General features: G+C 40.6%; 1 protein-coding gene across 2 annotated transcripts in view; it reads right to left on the minus strand.

Moving 5' to 3' along the window:
• opcml (opioid binding protein/cell adhesion molecule-like) overlaps nt 1-21,829 on the minus strand; it is a 102,580-nt gene that overhangs the window by 37,757 nt on the left and 42,994 nt on the right. For both annotated transcript variants that reach the window (XM_031572181.2, XM_031572180.2), the window contains one exon: nt 138-370. In XM_031572181.2, the coding sequence (XP_031428041.1) occupies nt 138-370 (233 nt within the window). The remainder of the gene's footprint in view (nt 1-137; nt 371-21,829) is intronic.

The following is a 21,829-nucleotide window of genomic DNA, read 5'->3' on the forward strand; positions in this document are numbered from 1 at the left end:
CAGCTCTGAAAGACTGGTTTTAAACTGTATTGACTGCAAAGAGAATGCGTTGGGAAACAATAACATGAGCAGGTGTACACAAATGTCAACACAGTCACATGCCTTCAAATGTAAAGTTTGTAAAAATGTAAGTTTACCTTGGACAATTAGATGTACTTTTGTTGATTTTGGCAATTTGTCTGACAGTATTGAACACACATATGGTCCTTCGTCCTGCAAATCCACGTTTTCTATTTTGATGCTGTACTCAGTTTGAACTGTGTCTAGGAGAATGACACGAGGATCCAGGGACCATTTCTCCTCTCCTGCGAACAGAATGGTGGTGCGGTTCAGCCACGCTACTCTTGAGACTTTACTGTCCACGCTGCATCTGTTAAAATGAGAAAGAGAGAGACAGAGAGAGAGAGAGAGGGAGAGAGAGAGAGAGAGAGAAATGATGAACATTACATCATATTTCACCATAAGTGAGATAGCTTAATAAAAGTGATGAAGGTGCATTAAACATGTTATCAGCTCATCCACTGATGCAATATGCAATAAGAGTTTCATGTTTCCAGTCTCACATATCAAATGATTGCAAGGTTGGAAGGTGAACTTGAAACGGAGATTTCCCATGTTGATTTTGACATGTTTTCAGGTTTAAGTGACTGGATTTTCAAGTTTTTATTAATCAATGAATTCTTAACTTCAGTGTGGCATACATAAACCCTTTCACGGTGGATGGCATATATCACACACTGATGATTCACTTAGCCTTCAGTTAAGATTTGACCTTTGTCTGGTATTTGTCAGACACATAGAGGATGGCTGTACCATCCATAAGTTTGTCGATCTATTCATATAATATATGTATATGGCCAAACCTCATTTCATACACTTTTCTGTTACAAAAGCCGGGTGTAAAAACATTACTTATACCCCTCACCTCAAAAATGAAGTTCATTCATTAGAAAGTGTGCAATGACAGTGTCAATCACAATTCATGTCTTAGATTTTTCGGTAAACAAAACTTTTGCGGTGAGCTGGAAGGTCTGTAATGACTTTCTAATCGGCCAAAGTTGAGCGATATCTACAATCAGCGCTTGTGATTTTTTGCCGTAAACTGGGTTAGATATGTTATACCTGGGCTTGATGAACTACACCACAGCCCCTCTTTAACCATGAAGGGCAGAAGTCTCTTTTTAATGGGACCATTAATTCTGTGTGCGCTGCGACCTCCAACAAAATATATGCTGCTCACTCAAGGGTATCCTGTTGTGCCCATGAATGAGAACTATACTGCATTATGAGATTTACCCTAGTTTTCTGATACAGGTCAGAGTGAGTGTGGGAGAGGCAGAGAAACTGTAAAATAGTATGCCTAATCAATTTGGGCTTTAAATTGGATGCATGAATGCGTAAAGACTACAATGTAATACTGCTGATAATAATAGAACTCAACTCTGACAAGCGTTTGGCTCTAGCATACTTAGTATACAACAAAAGCACTTTGTGCTTATCAATTAATCAGTTATTAAGTACACAAAGTCTGAGACCTCGAGGCTACACTTCACATAAAGTGGGGCAGAAAATATCCTTTGAGTGAAATAAAACTCTGCTTTAACTTCTAGATATCATTTAGATAAATGCAGGACATCGAATATCTGCTGTGAATTTCCACCCCTAGAAAGATTATGTCAGTGTATGGGCAACCAGGCTCTAGCAAAGATAAATGATGGTTGGCCTCTGGTTGAAGGGGGATTGATGACCGTTATTACTTTTGATGCAATGTGTGGTATCAACTTGCTTTGGCTCCTTGAACGTGACACACTCATAAATATTCTTCCGTGTCCCTTGAAGATACAAGCAATATCAGATTTACACTAAGTCTTAAAAAGAAAATAACAAAACACTTTTGGGAAATGAAAAGGAACTCTTATGGGAATAGTACCATATTTTAATTCAGCCACAGAGGAATTTTACAATGGAGTCTTATCCACAGGTGAAACTAGAAAAAAAATGATGAAAGAGAGTCCAAGACTGGAATGAGATAAGATTGTTCTTAAATGTCATTGACTTGAAATGGAGTTCAAACCATTGTATTCTTTTAAATCAACTATTTCAATCCCTTTTGTGTTGTCTATACTCATTCTTACTTACTTCAGTGAAACACGGTACCACAAATAATACCATTTACATCTCAAGAAAGAGTAACATGAGATAAATGTTAAGAATTGTTGTACATATTACACATAATGTATGCACACATAATTTCTTGTGGCAAAATGTAATCATTTACTGCATAATGTTGTGACATATTAGTGTGCAGCATTTAGATTATTCAGTCAACCTAGGTAACACAAAGTGATGAGTAACTTATTGATGAGTAACAGGGCTAAGGGAAAGGGAGCATACGCTTAATTGAGTGATTTCAACTATGGGGGAGCCTCTCTGTTTGCAAGCACCAGGGATCCTGAACTTGATGTCTGGGGGAAAGGTGGATAAGTGTTTCTTGAAGTGTGCGTGTGTGTGTGTGTGTGTTTGTGTGTGTGCGTGTGTGTGTGTGTGTGTGTGTGTGTGTGTGTGTGTGTGTGTGTGTGCGTGTGCGTGTGTGTGGGGGGGCTGAAAAGTGGCATGACGTGTCCTCTGATTGGCTGATTGAAGACCAGGCAGTCAGCCATATTCTCAAACATCTGAAGGGGTTTGATGACACGTGCCAGCACACCTGTTAATAGGGCAGTGCAGGAGAGGAGGCACAAGATGTCCGACATGAGATCCTGTGCTGGGACTTACGCAGCAAATCCATGAGCTGATCCTACCTATCCCCCCAAACAGTGAGAACAGAGATGGTGGAGAAACAGATAAACTGCGACCAGCAGTCATGACTCCCACATTTCTAGTGGATTTTGTGAGAAAAATCTGAGATCCCAATAATATGACAACAGATCCACATTTAGCTAAATGTGAACTGGTCTGGCTGATAAGGGGGCCATGACCACTCTTATAATCAAACTGTTTGGTGTCATGCAGATTGTTTCCTGAGAGGAGAGTATGGATGAAAGCCACATCCTCAGGGTCTTGGTATATATACCGTATATATATTTGATGGCAGACCAAGCCAGGCAGGCACTAACTGAGGCTTGTATCCCCTGCTGCACGAGGTATCAATTGCCCCTTAATTCTCTCCTCAAAGAACAGGACCCTCTGAAAGACATCCTCCTCTCTGCCATGGCATGATTCTATATGCACCAATTGTCCTGCTCCCATAAAAATGAATGGAAATTAAATCTCTGAAGCTTCGAAACTGAATGAGACGACAGCAGGCAGGCAAGGAGAAGAGCACAAGAGATGCACGCGAGCCTGCATCCTCCACAAGCCACCTTCGGGGCCTCCGGTGCCTGAGCGCAAAGGAGATGGCAAAGCCACCTCTTGACTTTGTGATTTGCTTTGAAACAGAAGCGCGTCTCTCTCTCCGCCACTGGGGACGAGAGAGACGACGCTGGCGCGGAAAACAGCAAGGCCCCCCTCCAAGGCGAACTGTCTCAAGGCTGCTTCTGTGAGGCTGGATTTACACAATCCTGTCTGAGGCCTTCGGATCTGTAATTTCAGACCAGTATCTCACCCACGCGGTGAGCGTGTCACACGGAGAGATCAGCTGCCTTGGTCTCAGTTGACTGGCAGTGGCAGTGGATTGGCAGTCTCTGTTATTGTCTCTTCTGAGGAGGAACACTGCGGCCAGACCCAGACCCCAGTTGTCCAAACAATCAGATCTATCCATTCCCAGTGATTCCGGGATGATTACAATAGGGGGCATTAGTAACTGAATCTCTTAAATTCTGTCCCATCAAAAATGTAATTTAGTTGGATTAGGTGGCTGCTCTAATTGCTGGAACTCCTCCAGTACCTCCACTTAAACTACCAGTCTGTTCACATCCATGTTGGCCTACTTTCTTTCTCTCTCTGTAAGTTTCCATCTCTCATCAAACAGCATTTAAAGAACGGAACATCGCTTCATTCAACTCAAGCCTTTATACACAGCAATCAAATAATACTCTGAGGGGGAAAAAAAGCCCTCCGGTGTTCAATTTCATTTTCGATGTGTGCATGAATATGAATGACTGAAGTGTGTACGTACTCTTTCTATATAGACAGACAGATAGACCGACAGAGAGGGAGGGAGAGAGAGACACTCAACAAACCAAATGGACTTTAACTGGCCTGTATGGTAGTCACAGGGGTATGCTGCAGGGTTAGGCTGGAAAGCATTACACTTGAACACTTCTGTCTCTCTCCTTACACTGCTGCGAGACCAAGACGGGATGCAGAATATGTCGGGGGGAGAGTGGTATGGAATAGGAATATAGGAATATATCTTAATTTGGCTGACCTTTCCAACAATTATAGAGATAGTATAATGTTTTTAGAGTAATTATCTTATTGCTTGGTGTTATTGTTGTTGTTTAGACTTGGTGTGGACAGTAGGTCCATGAGGCGTTCACAGTCCTTTAAGCATGGCACCTGAACATTGCTGTGTAATTATTTATCAGACGTAAAGATATAAACATAAATATCATTAAATATCAGAGTTCTTGAAGAACAAGCAGAGTCTCCAGGGTGAAATGAAGGGCAGGCATCATGGTCTGTGGAGGCGTGTGTCTATGGATGGCGTGATCTCATTTCTTACAGCTGTCTTTTCCCCTCCCCCTGATAAATGAAGACATTTCCTGAACCTCTCGTACGTTTCACACACTCAGAGGCATCGCAGTGCAACTGCAGCGTTCAAATATGCCCATGGAAGTGCTTTATATAATACATTCATAGCTGTATGCAGGTGTTACCTTATCATTATTCACAAGCTATATGGAAGTGTTACCTCATCATTATTCATAACACATATCTACACGTTCATCTATGGCCCTGTTCTAGCCAGGCTTGATCAGGATTACTAAATGTAAGTATTGTTCATGCTAGTAATGTTACTGGCGTGACCTCAGTATTGAAGTTCTTACCACTGTGGTGTTCTCTTTGACTTTCAGTAGCTCATGATATCGGTTGAAATTAGCAACTTAGACTCAGACAGCCTACCTGGAGGGGGAAAGACTGTCAGTGCGACTCCGAGGCTCCAGAGGTGGCGGAGAAAAGACGGCTTAATTATATAGTCTCCCCGCGTCGCCCGTGCCACAGGAGCGTGTTTTAAATAGAAGTAAGATATCCGGAGAGACCGCTTTAGTGACACTGCGGATAGACTTTGCTGAAGTTTTCAAAGTGTAAGGAATGTGTGTGTACACATATAAAAGCAGAAATGTACTTCTGAGAGAAAGAAATGAAGTCAGTTAGGTATAGCTTTGATTTAAACATCAATGAATAAAGGACTCCAGCCATTTTAATAGATGTCAGGGTAACTGTGCCATTGGACATTTGGCAGGGATATTATAAAACTATTCATAAAACATCGTAGATACAATGACTGCAGCAGGTTGCTTACAGTTTAGTATTTATATATTAATGGTTTAAAAAATACACTATGTAATATTTTGTAGCCAACAGATAATTAATTGATAGAAAGCAACAGAATTGCACATCCATCTCAACAGTGCGAGCCAGGGGCGGACTGGCCATCGGGGACACCGGGGGAATCCCCGGTGGGCCGACGAGGTTGGGATGGTCCAAAATACCTGCCCATACCCATCACTGACTGGCCTTTCCACTTACACCGCTTTTCCATACTACTCAGAACACGTATAATTTCCTCTTTTAACTGTATTGATTAAATCACTGACTGATTTTTATACTCCTCCTCGCGATCTGTATTCACACTCATGGTGCCTATTTTTCGAAAATGTTCTGAAGTGTCTTCTGAAATGTGTTCTTACAGACTTCAGAAATTCAACGTAAGAAACGATCTCCACCTTATTAATGAACACCTGAAAATGGGTTCTTACACAGCCGAAGTGTTCTCAGCTGTGCGGATTGAGGATGAGGATTCTTAAATTAAACGCACCTGGATTTGCATACACGCCCCGCCAGGGCACGCAACCGTAGTGACGTGTGCCGTCAGCCCTTCTAACACGAGCAGCCCGTGGGGCATCTGGTAGTTTTGAGGATTTGCATTTAAGAAAACTCTGGGCCATTTACGACTGTTATTTCGCGTGACAGTGACAGTGACAGTGATACAAGGTAAGTTGTGGCGTTGACTTGGCCAATGTTAGCTTGCTTTTCACAGATGAGGTAACGTTCACTACCAACTAGCCTAGCTAATGTTAGGTAGATAAATGTCCAAAATTGAGCAAGCTGGCGCTGTTGTCATCATCGAGATGATCTAATTAAAAATGTTAGCCGTAGTCACTTGTTTACAATTGATGAGCAAGCTATCCATGGTGGTAGTTGTAAAGAGGGCAATCTTATAATTTCTAATAACTTATGTAAAATAAGGTAACCAGCTAGCTTGTTATGCTAAGATCACCGTGTTACACACAACACTAACATTATAAACAATGTTAATATGTTTTCTAGATTAGATAGTGAGGTCATACTGATATTGTTTTTTATTATCATGTGACTATAATGCACCCGGGCCAGCAGAGTTAGTTTAGGTTCTGTTACTTAACTTATTGTTTTGTTATGCACCTTCAACACCCCTACACACACACACACACAATCACACACCCAGCATGCAACACTACTGATACCACTGATGTTCACACCCCATCGTGTGTTCTATTCTGTTCATTTCTACAATATAGTTCATACTAATTCTACCCTCTGATTCCAGTTTCTTTATTGTGTGGATATTAATTCCTTAATGTTCTGTAGTTATACGTATAACCATCTGATACTAGCCCAGAGTTAAGCCTATTCATCTAGCAAACTATACCTACCTTGGAGTGTTACAATAGCCAGTATAATTTTATTCCATGTGTCCACCCAGGCAAATTGGTGGATCCAAATGTTATTTTTAAAAAAAAACATAAATGATGTAATTTATTTGTAATCATCCAAAATAATGTTAAGTGTATGGGTATTTTTCCAAGTAGGCCACTGACTGGTCGATACGTGCGATGCATTGAATGGGCAACGCGCCGTGTATTGAGTGGGCAGCGCGCCGTGTACTGAGTGGGGCGCGCGCTGTGTATTGAGTGGGCCGGTCTGACAGTAACTCCCGGGCCACTTTTTTCCCCCAGTCCGCCCCTGGTGCGAGCGTACAGCACCCAAAGGATCTATGGAGCTAAAACAGACATTCTGCCAAACTCAAAGACTCTGTTTTAGCCCCATAAGGATCTCCCTCCAAAATAAGTGAAACTGAGGCTGTTTATTTTCACACACAGTTGAAATGATGTTTCTTTTGATGGGTCAAAGATTCTCTGCTTTACTTCAAGTCAACACGATACACCAATCGTATCAATGCCACACCAATCAATGGCAATATTGTCAAAACTGAATAACTTTGTTAATCAATTGGGATTGATTGCTTTCAGAGTGAAGTAATTAAGACTTAATTATAACACGGATTAAATGTATGTTTCCATGACAATCTACCCAGGCAGTATAAGTTTTTCACAGTTGACCTTAACCAAATCAAAGGAGGGATTCTGGTTTTAACAGTAAGCAGAACATACATGTACCAATAAGGATAATCATCCTTCCCACATTGGATGAATGATTGTGTTTTCAAGAACTTGCAAACTATAGCTAGTCAGTATGAATGTATAGTATCTACTGTGGGACTGAAGATTATCACAACACAATCATAAATAAAGCTGACATAAAGCCGCAGGTATCACCATGAGTTTACAATCGACTACAGACAACTCGCAAACCTCATTCGGTTTGGTTTTGGTGAAGTTATAAAAGGTTGCCATATGGTGATCAGGTGGAACCTTTTTAAGGCCCCTGCGCTTGACAATCAATTGAGTGGATTTCAGACACAGGCACACTAATCTTTTATTTACAAAGTGAGATTTTCTCCTTTCATGCTGAAGGGCTTTTTTTCACCCCCAAAACAACATCAGTGGAAGACTCACGGCAAAGACAGCTAAAACCAATATCAAATCCAAAGCACTTTTTCATCAGTCTGCTTTGAAGTGCAGGGTTGCATTTAGAATGCAGTGCATGCTCACACTGACACATGGATTTGTTGCTACTGGTCACTGTGTTTCAAACAGTTTTTGTCCTATTGGGCTCATTGTCTTCTTCTCTGTATCTTTGTCTAGCAGAATACATGTTTTACACCTGTTAAGCATTGTAACAGCAAAAAGGTATCTCTGGTAGAATACAAAGCAGAGTATCTAAAGAGCTATTTCGATACACGTACAATGTCAACACGTGAGTCATTGGGGAAAAGTCATTGAGGAAAAAGCTGTGTGAATACATTGACTTGAGCCTCAATCTCATGCAGGTGATTTGAAAGAATTTCCTGTAGTCAGCATTTCTCATTTTCGGAAATAGCTCTGTAGCACAAAAAAAATGTGGTCCAAACCTGTTACACAAGTCATGCACAATGACTATGTCTCTCTCGCTCAACAGCTTCCAAACGTGGAGTTTTGACTGAAACAATGTAGGTTACAACTTTTAGTTAGTCCTACTTCAGTTTGAATATAAACAAAACGTCAACATTAAATGAAGCGGGCTAAAGGTGGGCACCCTGTGGTTGGAAACGTCCCCGCTGACCTTACACTAGTGAACTCATACGCTGGCCTGCCCTGTTTTAGTCAGAGCTGTTTTTAATTGCAATTTCATGTCAAGCTATTTCTACTTGATGCAAGCTGACAGAGCTATGTGTGCATACAACAAATGATGTCCCCCCATTGTCAAGTGACTTATTTCCATCTTTGATTGGTTGCTGTTTTAAAATGAAAGCATTTGTCTGGTATGATGATGACATACTTCATGTGGCCATATGATGATATTATTTTTCAGATCCCACTAGTAATATTGTGCATGTTTTCTTTCAACAAACAATTGGTCTGTCAGGCCAGGCCTTGCATGGATTTTTGTTGTGCCTTGATTTATGCTGTCAATTGATGTTGATTTGTGCTGATTGACATTTATTTTGAACATGCACTCATTTAAAATATAGTCACCTATTTAGGTTATTTAAGAGAGCCTCCTGATGTTAGGAAAGATTACTAGATCTAATACAGCACAGACATAAAACATTTAGTTAGTTTAGTAAGTAAAAGTTTTACAACACCACCATCCACAAACTATGAGAAACTGAAGTAAGGAAATGAGGCCCTGCGTTTCAGAAGGCCCAGTTTGGGGACGTACAACAAACAGTTATCAACAACGACAAATACTCCACATGAAGAAGATCCAAATACAAATGATCAGTGACAGCTACTTAATGATGTAGAAGGGCTCTGAATTAGAAATGATGGCCTATTTTGTGTTGTCTCCTGATTGCTGTCACACAATAATAACATCAGTTTAGTCAGAGCTTTTCTGTGGCCTTGGCAAAAAAGCCACTTTGAATGCAGACTTCAAGAAGCAATTAAACACGAAAGATAAAAAAAATCTGTGAAACGTATGTTTATAACACTTTATGTAATACCTTACCCTTACCTTGATAACTGTCTATGGGTGTACATTTGAAATATAATTTCACCTGGGAGCAAGGACACCTCACAACTAAACAAGCTCTAAAGACAGTTTCCCAGGACCAGTGTGGACAGTGGGTAGTGTATAGATATAGATTGCTGTTCATGATATATACATTTACTTCACTCATTCAACCCCACTCAGTTCTCTTTCCTTCTACAAAACCTCAATCCATGTTAATGAGTTCAGATAGGAGAGGGAGAGAAAGAGAGAGAGGAGGAGGGAGAGAGAGAGAAAGAGAAAGAGAGATATAACTGACTCACAGCAATCATTAGATATTCAGAAGATCTCATCACTTATAATTCATGTGGAAGGACTACGAGGAAACAGGGACGCCTCTCTACAAGCCTCGAGTTTTTCAGAGTTACAGACAAAATGCCACTGTGATAAATTCCAAAATGAATCGCAACGCTGTGGTCTTGTTACATTTTAACTAAATAATTAATTAATAAATTGACTTTACATATAGCATAATATTGGGTAACAGCTAATTGATACTTTGCATTAGAATTGACTAGGTTTAGGGGTAGGATTGGAAGTAGAATGGGGCTAGGGTATACATAAGTACAGTATGTATCAATATAACTGATAGTTACTGTATTATACTGTATGTATAACTAGAATATAATAATGTCCATTTTATTGATTATTTTATTGAAGGGTTACCCCAAAATGTGTTTGTATTTGCATTACAGAAGTAATCAGAATTCAATCAATTTACCTGAGGAATAAGGTGAGGTTCTCTGTACAGTAGGCATAGTCCCCCTACACACTGGACTATACCAATCAACATCCCATAATAATGGTGAAACTGAGCTGTGAGCAGATATCAGATCTTTACCACTGCCCAAAATCATCTTTAAACACACTGTCAGTAAAGAAGGATGATCGCACACGTAATGGAATTCTAACACGCCATTAAGGCCAATGCAAATGTTGGCTAATGAGACTTCATGAAAAGCTAAAGAGGTCAATTTAATTTAAAAGTCAGAGTCATGAATCATATCCTCAACAAGCTCCACATTGACTAAGATGGTCACCTCAAGTATGTTTTGCTGTTGCTCTGCTTTCTTGTGCACATATTTCATCGATTAGACAAATTATTTCTTTATTTTTCTTAATTTTTTTGTCACACAATTAAAGGGGTACATTTCCTGAGACCTATAATGCATATTGTGACATATGAAGAAATGCAATTCAATAGATTTCATATATATATTTTTACTTTAAACAAGTGAATCTGGCTTGGAAACCTCTATTAGGGAAAAGGTCTATTCTCTCATTTTGTCTAGTGGTGTAAACGTGATGAATTTTGTGGTTAAATAGTAAGTGTTATCTGACGAATTAGCAAGCTGGCAGGCTAACAAGTATATAATCAGAATATAATTTAGCTAGCAAGCTAATGGAGTCAGGCTTAGCAACAATGGAATCAACTTTAACCAACCAAGCTATCCAATGTTATACTTGTCCGTGACTTAAGAAAGTATGTATCACTAAAAACGAATCAGGTTGCCTAACTACATGTGTAGCAACCAGGGTATAAGCGAGATAACGACCTGCAAAATGTCCCATTATGCTTAGCATTGTAGAGTTTTCTGCCTCCGCCTCAAAGGCCATAATCCCTTACTTATTCTACCTCAGCTTTGTTGAATTCCTGATGACTGTGCAGTCTTTAGAACAACTTTTAACTCTTGACATTGGCACACCTATATTGTCCAGTTTGAGTTCCAGTTTATTTTACTGTATTACCACAAAATACCACTAGCTAGATCAAATACTAACTTCATTGGTCACACTTTATTTGGATGGTCTCCTATTGACCATCTACAGATGCTCAGATTAAAAAGAAACTATCTGTTGAAACTCTGTTAACTACAATGTATGGTTAGGGTTAGGGTTGGGGGTTGGGGTTGGTTAAGATGATGTCCACTGAACAATTAGAAAGACTGAGCCACAAGCCATTTGTAGAGTCTCTGTAGGTGGCCTATCCAAATCAAGTGTTACTACTGCTGTTCCACTACTGTTACTCTCTAATGAAACTCCAAATAAAGTGTTACTACTGCTGCTCTACTACTGTTACTCTCTAATGAAACTCTCAAAAGCACAGTTGCAACCATTAGGCTGCACACTTGTTAGACTGAATCGTTCTCCTTCAGAGGTCTACCCTGTCTGTGCTGACCTGCAGCGCCCAGCATACTACAGCAGCTAAACGATGTGGGTCATGACTCAGGAGTGTCCCGAGAGGGATCGCACAGCCAGCGGAGATGCCCTCTCTCCTTCACATGGAGAGAGCTGTGCCAATGGCCCAGAAAGAGGGAAGGAGGGAAGAAAAGAAAGAGAGGGAGGGAGAGAGGGAAATAAAGGATGACATGAGAAAAAGAAAAAGGAAAGAAAGAAAGAAGAGAAGAGCAGAGAAAAAAAGAGAAATTAAATTGAACTCACTACACGGACTGATGCCATTTGTAACAAATCCCACCACAAGTAAAAAAAAAAATAGCATGAAATGTTACAAATAACTCAATTTCTGAAGAACACCTTGAAAAGCTAGTTTCCAATTTCATTGGAAAATTGATGAGCTGGCATATAATAGAATATGTGCCCACAAACACTAACACACACGCACACACACACACACACACACTTACACGCGCATACAAATAATACTCTATTTCTGCTTGCCGTGAACTTTAGTTTCAGTGAGGTTAAGCTGCCTATATTTCCTGGAAAAATGCCCCTGCATAACAGCTCATCTATCCTCTGAAGTTAAGATGTTTGGCTCTTAAAGGTGCAGTTTGCAGCTTTTGTCAAAAAATGGAAATAAACCTATGATGGTGATGTAATGCTGCAGGCATAATTGCTAAGCCATCTCCCTGCAGTCTCTGGAGTTTGTTCTGCTTTTTCAGGATTTTTATTGTGCTTCTTAAATTTGAGCTTTTTCAGGTGTTTTATTGTGCTTCTTAAATTACTGGGAAATGTAAACAAGTGCACTAAAATGCCAGCAAAGATCCAGCGACATAAAATGCAAAGGAATAACACAGAACCGCTTTTAAACACCTTTTTTTTCACTGACAAAAATCTGCCAACTGTAATTTAATATTTGTATATTTTTGTATTTTCAACATGTGAATAGCAAGAATAGCTGAGTACACTGGCAAGCCCTCCCTCATAGCAAATAAGCTCTTGTAGCATCACCAGTATATCTTCAGTCAAAATCAAAACACACACAAGCAAGCAAAATAGCACTGCTCTGCGATGTCAGGCCCTGATTCAGATCCTTTCAGACTGCCAGCTCACTGATCGCAGGGGAGAGAGAGGGACGCTGTGAGGTTTACAGAACAACATGACACTATGGATCGCTCTGCTGAAACGGGGCCGCATCAGAGGCAGTGGGAGCGCTACACCCAGCATGGTAGTGACTCTGTGTCCCCTTTACTCAACTGAACACTGAATAAAACACCCTCTTTCGTATTATGATGGCGGGGCACGTAGCATTCCATATGTTTTACAAAAATCGTAGTTTCCTAAGTAAATCATTGGGTTTTTGGCAAAGTCCACCAAGTACTCACTCACACATTGAGACTGAGAGAGAGAGCGAGAGAGAGGGAGAGAGAGAGAGAGAGAGAGAGAGCAAGGACGCTTCTCTACAAGCCTCTTCAAGGTACAGACAAAATGTTAGTGTGATAAATTCCAAAATCAATCACTTTACTGTGGTCTTGTTACAAATATATACGTATAAGTGAACACGATGAAGAATAAATGTAAACTCGAATCGACTTTTACCTCTTAATTATAATGCCCATATGATCATATGGTAAAAAAAAACTTTAAAGGCCAACTGTAATGCTTTGAATTTCAATTAGCCAATTTGCTGGTTTTGAATGATCAGGCAACCCACGTTTAGAGACGGCAGGTACAGGCATGAGCCAGACCATGGCATTTACAGTGGCAACAAATTGAGCACTCAAACGCCAATGTATTCATCCAGTTAGGCACAGCCTTGAGGAAAGACAGAAAATGCCCCATCTGTTTGAAGGAGGGAGAAATGGAACAAAATAGCGAACAATAGGAAAACAAGGATGATATGGATAGTCAATATGTTCCCTGCCCCAGCAAAGACTTGATTTTATTTATTTAAAGATGCATTGCTTGGGCAATGGTATCTTTAAATGATCAAGGCTGCAGTTGATCTTTGCCTCCTCTCTCTTCCCTCTTCTCTCGCTCCCTATTGTGGCAAACCCATCCACATCCACATCCTGTCTTCCCCTCCGAAATTTACATAATACTCAAATGAATAATTCATGCACACAATACATTTTAAAGGCACATATTCATGGACTATATTTACAAAGCTGGAAACAAGTAACAAGTATTTTTTTTTCTCCCTCCAGTCTAAATTGCCTAAGCCCATGTTTAGTGCGATTTTTATGCCACGCTCAAACCACCTCCAATACACAGGGAATTACTCCGTGATCCAAGAAACTGTCATCTAGCTCCGCGGCAGATTAAACACCACATGATCTCCGTACTATTAATAACCAGGCAAATCTGAGTCAGATATGAACCCTCACTCCTGTGTGTGAGAGGCATTCAAAGATGCTCTTCTGTGCAAAAACAACCAAAAAAAAAGAAAGAAAATTCTATAGTTAATGTGGGAGCAAAAGCTCTTTGAAACGGTTGAGAGAAATCAACCACTTTTTTTTTTTTTAAATGAACGGGTCCTGATAAAGTATTAATGCCAGTCTTCGCTGTGAATTTGACTCTGTTCGCCTCTGCACTTCCGCCTGATGTGTGAAACTCCTGAAGCCAAAGACACACACTGCGGAGTCAAGTGGGGCGCAGGGCGCAGTGCTGGCTGTGGCGGCCTTATCTTCACACATCAGCGATGCTATCTGCTGGGTTTTGACACACCTCACTTTCCAAGAGACCTCGCAGGCCTTCATCTCAGAAAGAGTGACCTGTTACGATGAAAGGGCACCAAATGAACAGTAAGTGTGGAAATCATAATTATGCAGCAAATATTTGGCATCATATCGATGCATGTAACACCACACACACACATAAACACTGACAGACACATACCGTACGTCCATATGGATAAGCAGGCACACACGCACACACACACACACACACTATAGAACCCATCATAACAATGGATCTCTCTTGTCCTTGTGCTCTCCTGTGTTTTTTTCATTGGGCGATGACAAAAAGAGCAATTTCACAAATCCACAAGCAGCTATCAGTAAATATACAACTGCATAAGCTCAGGGGCCTCGGAGAAAGGCAGTTCGAATACCAATTTCATGACTGAATAAAGTGGTGCCTCGTGGCTGACAAACCTCTGGTAAACATTTGGTCTCGGAGCGCGGGGGCCCTCTGAGAAACTTGTGATGATGATGCTGTCGGTGATAGACTACCCATGTTAAAATTCATGATTCTGTTCAGTCTATATTCAGTCATGGCAATTCAGCTCCTGCGTACTGTATCGCCAGATTGCAAAAAGGTTTAGTCTTGAGGAAAGCCCTAAAAAGTAAATGAATTATGCATCTCCTTTTCAAGTACCATGAAAAGTTTTTGGGTGGGAAGAAAAAAGTGTTAAAAGTTTATCTGGAAGACAGTAGCTTCTGGAGGTTTATGAAGGTGGAAGAGCTCGTCCTTGGTCCGGAGCTAATTTTATCTGATGTACGGACACGGTCTGGAGGCATTCTATTATTTGCAGGACAAATGTGCCACCCCTTAGGCAGACAAATGAGTCCAATGCACTCTACGGAGAAAAAACATCATTGACCCTTTCGCTCTTACAGTCATAGATTATCTCTGTTGTATGTTCCCCCTGCCCACACCACCACACAGACACAGACACAGACACAGACACAGACACAGACACAGACACAGACACAGACACAGACACAGACACAGACACACACACACACACAGACACAGACACAGACACAGACACAGACACAGACACAGACACAGACACAGACACAGACAATCGTAGACACACACACACACACACACACACACACACACATACACTCCTACTCATACTCCTGCAGGCATTCACAATTTAGTCTATAAATTAATAGAAATTAAAGTTCTCGCATGATTCACAGTTCCACCTCACTGCAATGCCTGGTTTGAGCTTCACGGTTTGAATGTCCTTGTTGTAGGAAAAAAACATAACAATTGAAAGGCAGTGCTGATTACAACAATCTGTTGACGATGACAAATTGTCATTATTATCTTTTGGGTTGCTTGCCTACATTTGTCTTTTATTCCTCTCTCACACAAAAAGGTTGCTCTCCAGAACATGCATCTTTAATTCCTATCCAAAACAAAAGATGCCTCTCTAGAACATTCTGCTCGGCAAAAAGCCTCCTTTGAAACATAACTCAAAGGTCACGCTGATGACGACGATTCCAATTTTCATTATTAACTTTGCTGTTGTTCACCTTCATGTTGTCTCTGACTGCTATCCAACAATAATAGTACATCTTTCTATCAAAAATGGCAAAAGGCTTCCTTATCAATATGCAGGCAAGGAAACATAACAACTCAAAGGTGACAGTGACGACAATGATGACGACCATGATATGATGATGCTGCTGCAATTGTAATCAATATTTACTTTGCTGCTTTTGTCTTCTACTTTGGCTTATACTTGCCTTTGGCTTATACTTATTTCTGAGTCCTTGTCAGCAGAAGAGGTACCTCTCTATACCATGTGTCTGTGATTCCTATCCACCACAAGAGGTATCTTTGATTCCCATCCGACTCAGTGGGTACCTCTCCCTCTGTGTCACGTGTGGTAAGGGAAGTCGCTGAGCCGTCGGGCGAATGATGTAGTGAGATCACCCCTCCTAGGAGGATCCTGCAATCCCTCACGCTGACACACAGGTCAGGAGGTGACCACTCAGGACTACATCATCCAGCCTGCCTCACCAGGACCTTCTGCCAATGACATGTTCCTGTCATTTATGTACCACTTTCTTTCTTTCTTTTTCTTTCTTTCTTTCTTTCTTTCTTTCTTTCTTTATCTATTTATTTGAGTTGTTTTATTTATATATTCATCTTTGTTAAGTGTGTGATTTGTATACAAATGAACACTGTCAGGCATTTCTCTTTAGTCTTGTTTAGTAAATATCCTTCCTGACGAAGACTAACAGAGATATATCATTACAGTGCTGTACTAGCTTTAATGGCTGTTTGAGTAGATACTACAAAATGGACTTGATTAGATTTAAACTAAAACAGTTCTTTAGACCTTTCGTTCTCTTTTGGGATGCATCTTACTTTGATGAATTCACTTCTCAGTGCAACAGAATTGCACTGGCTGACCCGATGAAGCCCTTCACCTTGACATTTTCAACTCATGCCCACTTCAGCCAAAAGGTCTGTGAACATAATTTTTAAGAAGCACTATCAAACATCACTGCTTTTCAGCAAAGGTCATGTCTTACTCGAAAAAAAGCTGCAGTGCAAGAGGGTGTAAACACTCTTTTTTTGTTCATTATTTTCACTGCAAAAATGAGGGGGCTCTGGATGACAATGGAAAAACTTTTTCTTTAATTGTCTTGAAAACTATCTGCTTTTTCTTTAATTCTCTTGAAAACCATTTGCTCTCCATTCCCATGCTGCAAGACCAAGGTTATGGATCTGTGTAGAACCTCGGAGAAAATGAACCGCGGCACTGTAGCTCATAAATTATTAAACTGTGTCTCAGGAATACACGAGGAAGTGAGCGCTGAACCTTCAGACTGCCATCCATAATGTGGTACCCAGGCATACGGTCAGCACAATGCTAGTAAGTGTCCCCTCTGGCGCCATGCAATTAGGCATGCTCTGTTGTGATCGTGACACAGATCTGCAGAGTATGGGCTACATGTTGTTTGGAGTGAGTCTGCATTGTGAAGAGATGAGAGAGCCATGGTGCGCTCATTGATCAACACAAGCCAACATTGCACCTCTAATCAGGCATTAGGATCGACCATGGATATCCCCCTGCTCACATTACAAATGCATGCGGTCTTCCGATGCCATTACAGACCGTGTGAAACTGTTGTGCAGGCAATACTTCTCAATTCATCAGTTGCAAAGCTCTGCTAAATCACCTTCTCAGTTCATCCTTTTGTCCTCTTATAAATATTCATTATGAAAAATTACTTTTGTGTTTTTATTTTTTATTTTTCAAAGCACTTGTGCACGTCGAACACAGAAACTCCCCCAAAAAAATCATATATAAGCCAATGCAGTGGTAACACCTCGCCTAAGTGAGTCAAGGCTGGCTTCATACCAATGGCAGATGTGATAGACATACAGACTAAAAGCTGCATACACAACATAAAGGATGGCAGCAGTCTCAGTCGAAACCAATACTGGATGCATTTCCGACAGTGTTTCATCTGTCTGTCACCGCAAACACATGAGAATTATGTACAGACGCGAGAGCAAATAAATGTCTCCGCGAGGTAACTGGGGAGTCGTCCACATAACATCTGAGACCTGGGAGCAGATATGAGAACAGATGTGACCACAAAAGATCAGACGATCGGGGTCAACTCTGAGCCTAATCTGTTTCCACCACTCTGCAGCTACCATGGATACGGGAAAACCAGGGCCCAGGTCCCAAACCCAGAATTATGGGATGTGGATAGATATTAGCCAGTTGCCATTAACTCCACAGAGCTTAATTAATTGTCTGAGCATGTGGGTGGGGGTGATATAATGTGCTTGTGATAATGCTGTTTGGGATGTTCAATAAATCTCTCACTCTCTTTTGCTCTCTCTCTCTCTCTCTCTCTCTCTTTGGATGAGCCTGTTCAACAAACCACGGCTGACCTGCTTATCGTTGTAATTTATTATTTTAAGTTCAACTAATTCCATCGAAAATGAAATGTTTACAGGGTGGATACATTAGAAAGCATGGTAATAAGCAAGATGGCACAGAGCATTAGTTGAACAGCAATCAGTCGATTGGTTGAGTGGTAGTCTGTAAAGGCAGTGATCAAAATGACTTTGCATGGGTGATCCGTGTATTTGTAATTATCCCGTTTCATGGTTTTTCTTCATAATAATAAAATAATAGGTGCATTCTGTGTTGTTCTTTACATGATGTTTGCTCATCTACACACTACTGCATGAGGCTTACTTCACCAGACAGTAACTCAATAACAAAAGAGATGGATTCAACCTGAATAAGAACAAGCTGATTTAGCTGGTAGGTGGGTTCGCTGAGGCAAAACTGCATGCTTCTTCCCTTATTGGCAGGGGGAGCAGTCTTGTTTGTTTGAAGATGTAGCATTTGGCTTGCAAAAAAATCTGCCACACTTCATTTGCTCTGACAGTCCTGAAATAGCTTATAGATAAAGCAAGACAGAACAGCTGCGGGGGTTTGGTGGCTGCACAAGGGGCAAACACAGCTTTACCATCAGGAAGCATCTCTCCCACTACTTTGGAAAAATGGATCTTAAGTATGTGACACTCCAGTTTGGGTACTACCTGCTGTTCAAGCCGGCTGGAGTGGAAATGTTTGATCTACCACAAATATGGAGTACAAATAACGCCTTCAGCAATGGGTGAATTTGAATTGGTTGTTATTATGACATATATGTATGAAACAAAAAAATAATAATATAGGTTGATCTGTTGATAGATATACGCACACATACACTCACACATTTCTGGAGTGATTAAGTAAAAGTGGTTTAGTAAAATGAAAGTTAAATAATAAATACATTTTTGAATGTGTACACTTGACAATGCTTAAAGGCCTAGAGCAATACAACAGCTTTTATTTTTATTGCTGCAATTATGTGATTTACGGCCTATTTGTACTCCAAAAATTAAATTGCAATTTGAAAAGAAATGTATTAAGAGAAATCAAGACTGATGTGTGAATTGTAAATGAGCGTGGTGGTGACCACCCAAATGACTGAAATATAGATTGCAATGAAGCTAATCAATTCATTTTTCCTTGCGACAGCAGTCAGTTATTTGTCTAATGTGGTTTGAAATCCTTCCCAGATAATTGGGTTCCACAGTCGTCTTCATCCATATTAATGAGGAGCTCTGGCTGATTGACTTGGACGGATTCCCTCAGTTGCTCCGACTTCTGCGAGGAAATTGTGTAGAAATAATTTGCAGAGACATTTGGGGTAACCATGTCAGGTAAACATTTAATCTATTTAATCTGTATGGAATGGCCTATGCAGCACAGGATATAATGGGGGTAGGGGGCTAGGGGGGGGGGGATTGAATGGCTTGGATTTTAAGACTGCACCAGTGCAACTCTCCATAGGATGACTGCGCACATCAGCAGAGCTGAGCCCTGATTGCTTATGCTTACCCCTGGGCCAGTGAGGAGCTAATTACCAAATGTGGCTAACCCTGTAAGTGGACTGTAAGTAATATATTCAGATGAATCTGCAGTCAGTTAATCAAGACAATGAGACCCACTCATCAGATAGCCCTTATCACATTTACCTGCATGGCTGCACGACATTTTTCATTTCTGTGTGTCTAGCGTGGATGATGGATATGACCTTGGTATGTGTATGAATTCATGTAGATGGTCTTGACAGTGACCCGCGCACAGAGAAGAAAGTTGAATGGAATAATGGTTGAATAGAGCAAACAAACCAGAGCTGTGTTGAGATTACATCTCTTCAACACCAACTGATCCTGATTTATCTCGCCTAGTCCAGCATTTCCCATTTAGAATCTTTCGCTTAAGATTCACAATGCTAGCTTACTAGCCAACAGGCCCCATTAGCATTCATCTTAGTGTGATTGGTGAACACAATCTTATGACAGTGATGCACTGAGATGATACTAATTGGCTCAAAAGATGAGTGCCCCCCTCCCCTCCCCTGCACCCCTCACCCCTATTAAAACTGATTATGATTGGTTATTGATGTAGAGGGCTGCTGGTTTCCCACTGCCTCTCACTTGTGTTTTCTTTGTACTCAAATAAATGAGAATCTTTAGTCGGCATATTGCTTCTGACTAATGGAATAAAACAATTCTGGAGACTGTCTGATGCCAATCCCTTCTGCTACTCCAACGCAGTGGATGTTCATGAAGTTAATCTTCATAAAGTGAATGTTGTATTAGGGTTGCATTGCTAATTGTGTCCTTCATACTTCATCTGCTCATTTTATACATACACACTGTTTTTTCACGAACAATCAAGCACTTATGCTTCCCACTTTGGCAGGTACCCTAACAACAGTATGTTTAGAATGTTCTAGAATGAATGTAATGCCTGATTCACAGAACAAATTATAGACTTTTTTTACTATGTTGTACGTGACTGTGAATAGAGTGGGATTAATAAAGCTGCATTACCTGCTCCTCGGTGCAATGTACAACATCTTAAAGCGGCAATACGGAGTTCTGTTCCAAAACTAGTAAGCTAACTACCTAAAAAGCATGCAAAAACCTTGCAAACACCACCAACAGCCCAGTTGACACTGATAGAAGCTTGCCAACACACTAACTCGTGTCTTTTGGCAGTATAGCTGGCAATGTCATGCGTGTGAAAGCTTTTCTTCCATTTTTGCAGCAGGTTCCAGCCTGTTACACAGAACTACATAGGGCATATCTTGGATGGCTAGTGGGGAAGACAGAGGTGTTCATCTGTCCTTCACGTGACCATATGCTATCAAAATGAATTTGAGGATGGTACCAAAACTAGTTGCCTATAAAACCATACCTCAAAAAGTGTCCAATTGTTGCATAGTGTTACTTTAAAAATCCATGCTGATCTATTTTTATATATTTGTCTGCATTCCCTCTACTATATTTCTCCCTAACAATACACATCTTCTCAAAGACTAAAACATAACCTTCCACTGGACTAACACATTTTTCACATTAGTATAACTGAACAGACTTCGGGAGGTGTGGAGAGATATCAGTGCCCTGAGGTAAAACTTAAAAAGACCTTGAATTAACCTCTAGTGGAGAGTGACACAGTGCTTCATGAAATACTACTCGATGGCCCTGTTACCATTTCCAGCTCTGCCTGCCCCCTTTTTGCTATTGAAAGGACTGTACCATATGCTTGAGTATTTCATATATAAATATCATAAGAAAACAATGGAGGAGGCAAAAATAACCCCCTCCAAAGTCCAACTCTTCAAACCTGCCTTATTTTCATTGATTTGCCATGTTGTTGGAGTTCACTGAGAGAGAGAGCTCGGGCATGTCCACTGGGGCATAGCCCATAACTATTCAGCAAACTACAGATTCC

This window comes from Clupea harengus, chromosome 8 (genome assembly GCF_900700415.2).
Source record: "Clupea harengus chromosome 8, Ch_v2.0.2, whole genome shotgun sequence".
NCBI classification, from domain to species: domain Eukaryota; kingdom Metazoa; phylum Chordata; class Actinopteri; order Clupeiformes; family Clupeidae; genus Clupea; species Clupea harengus.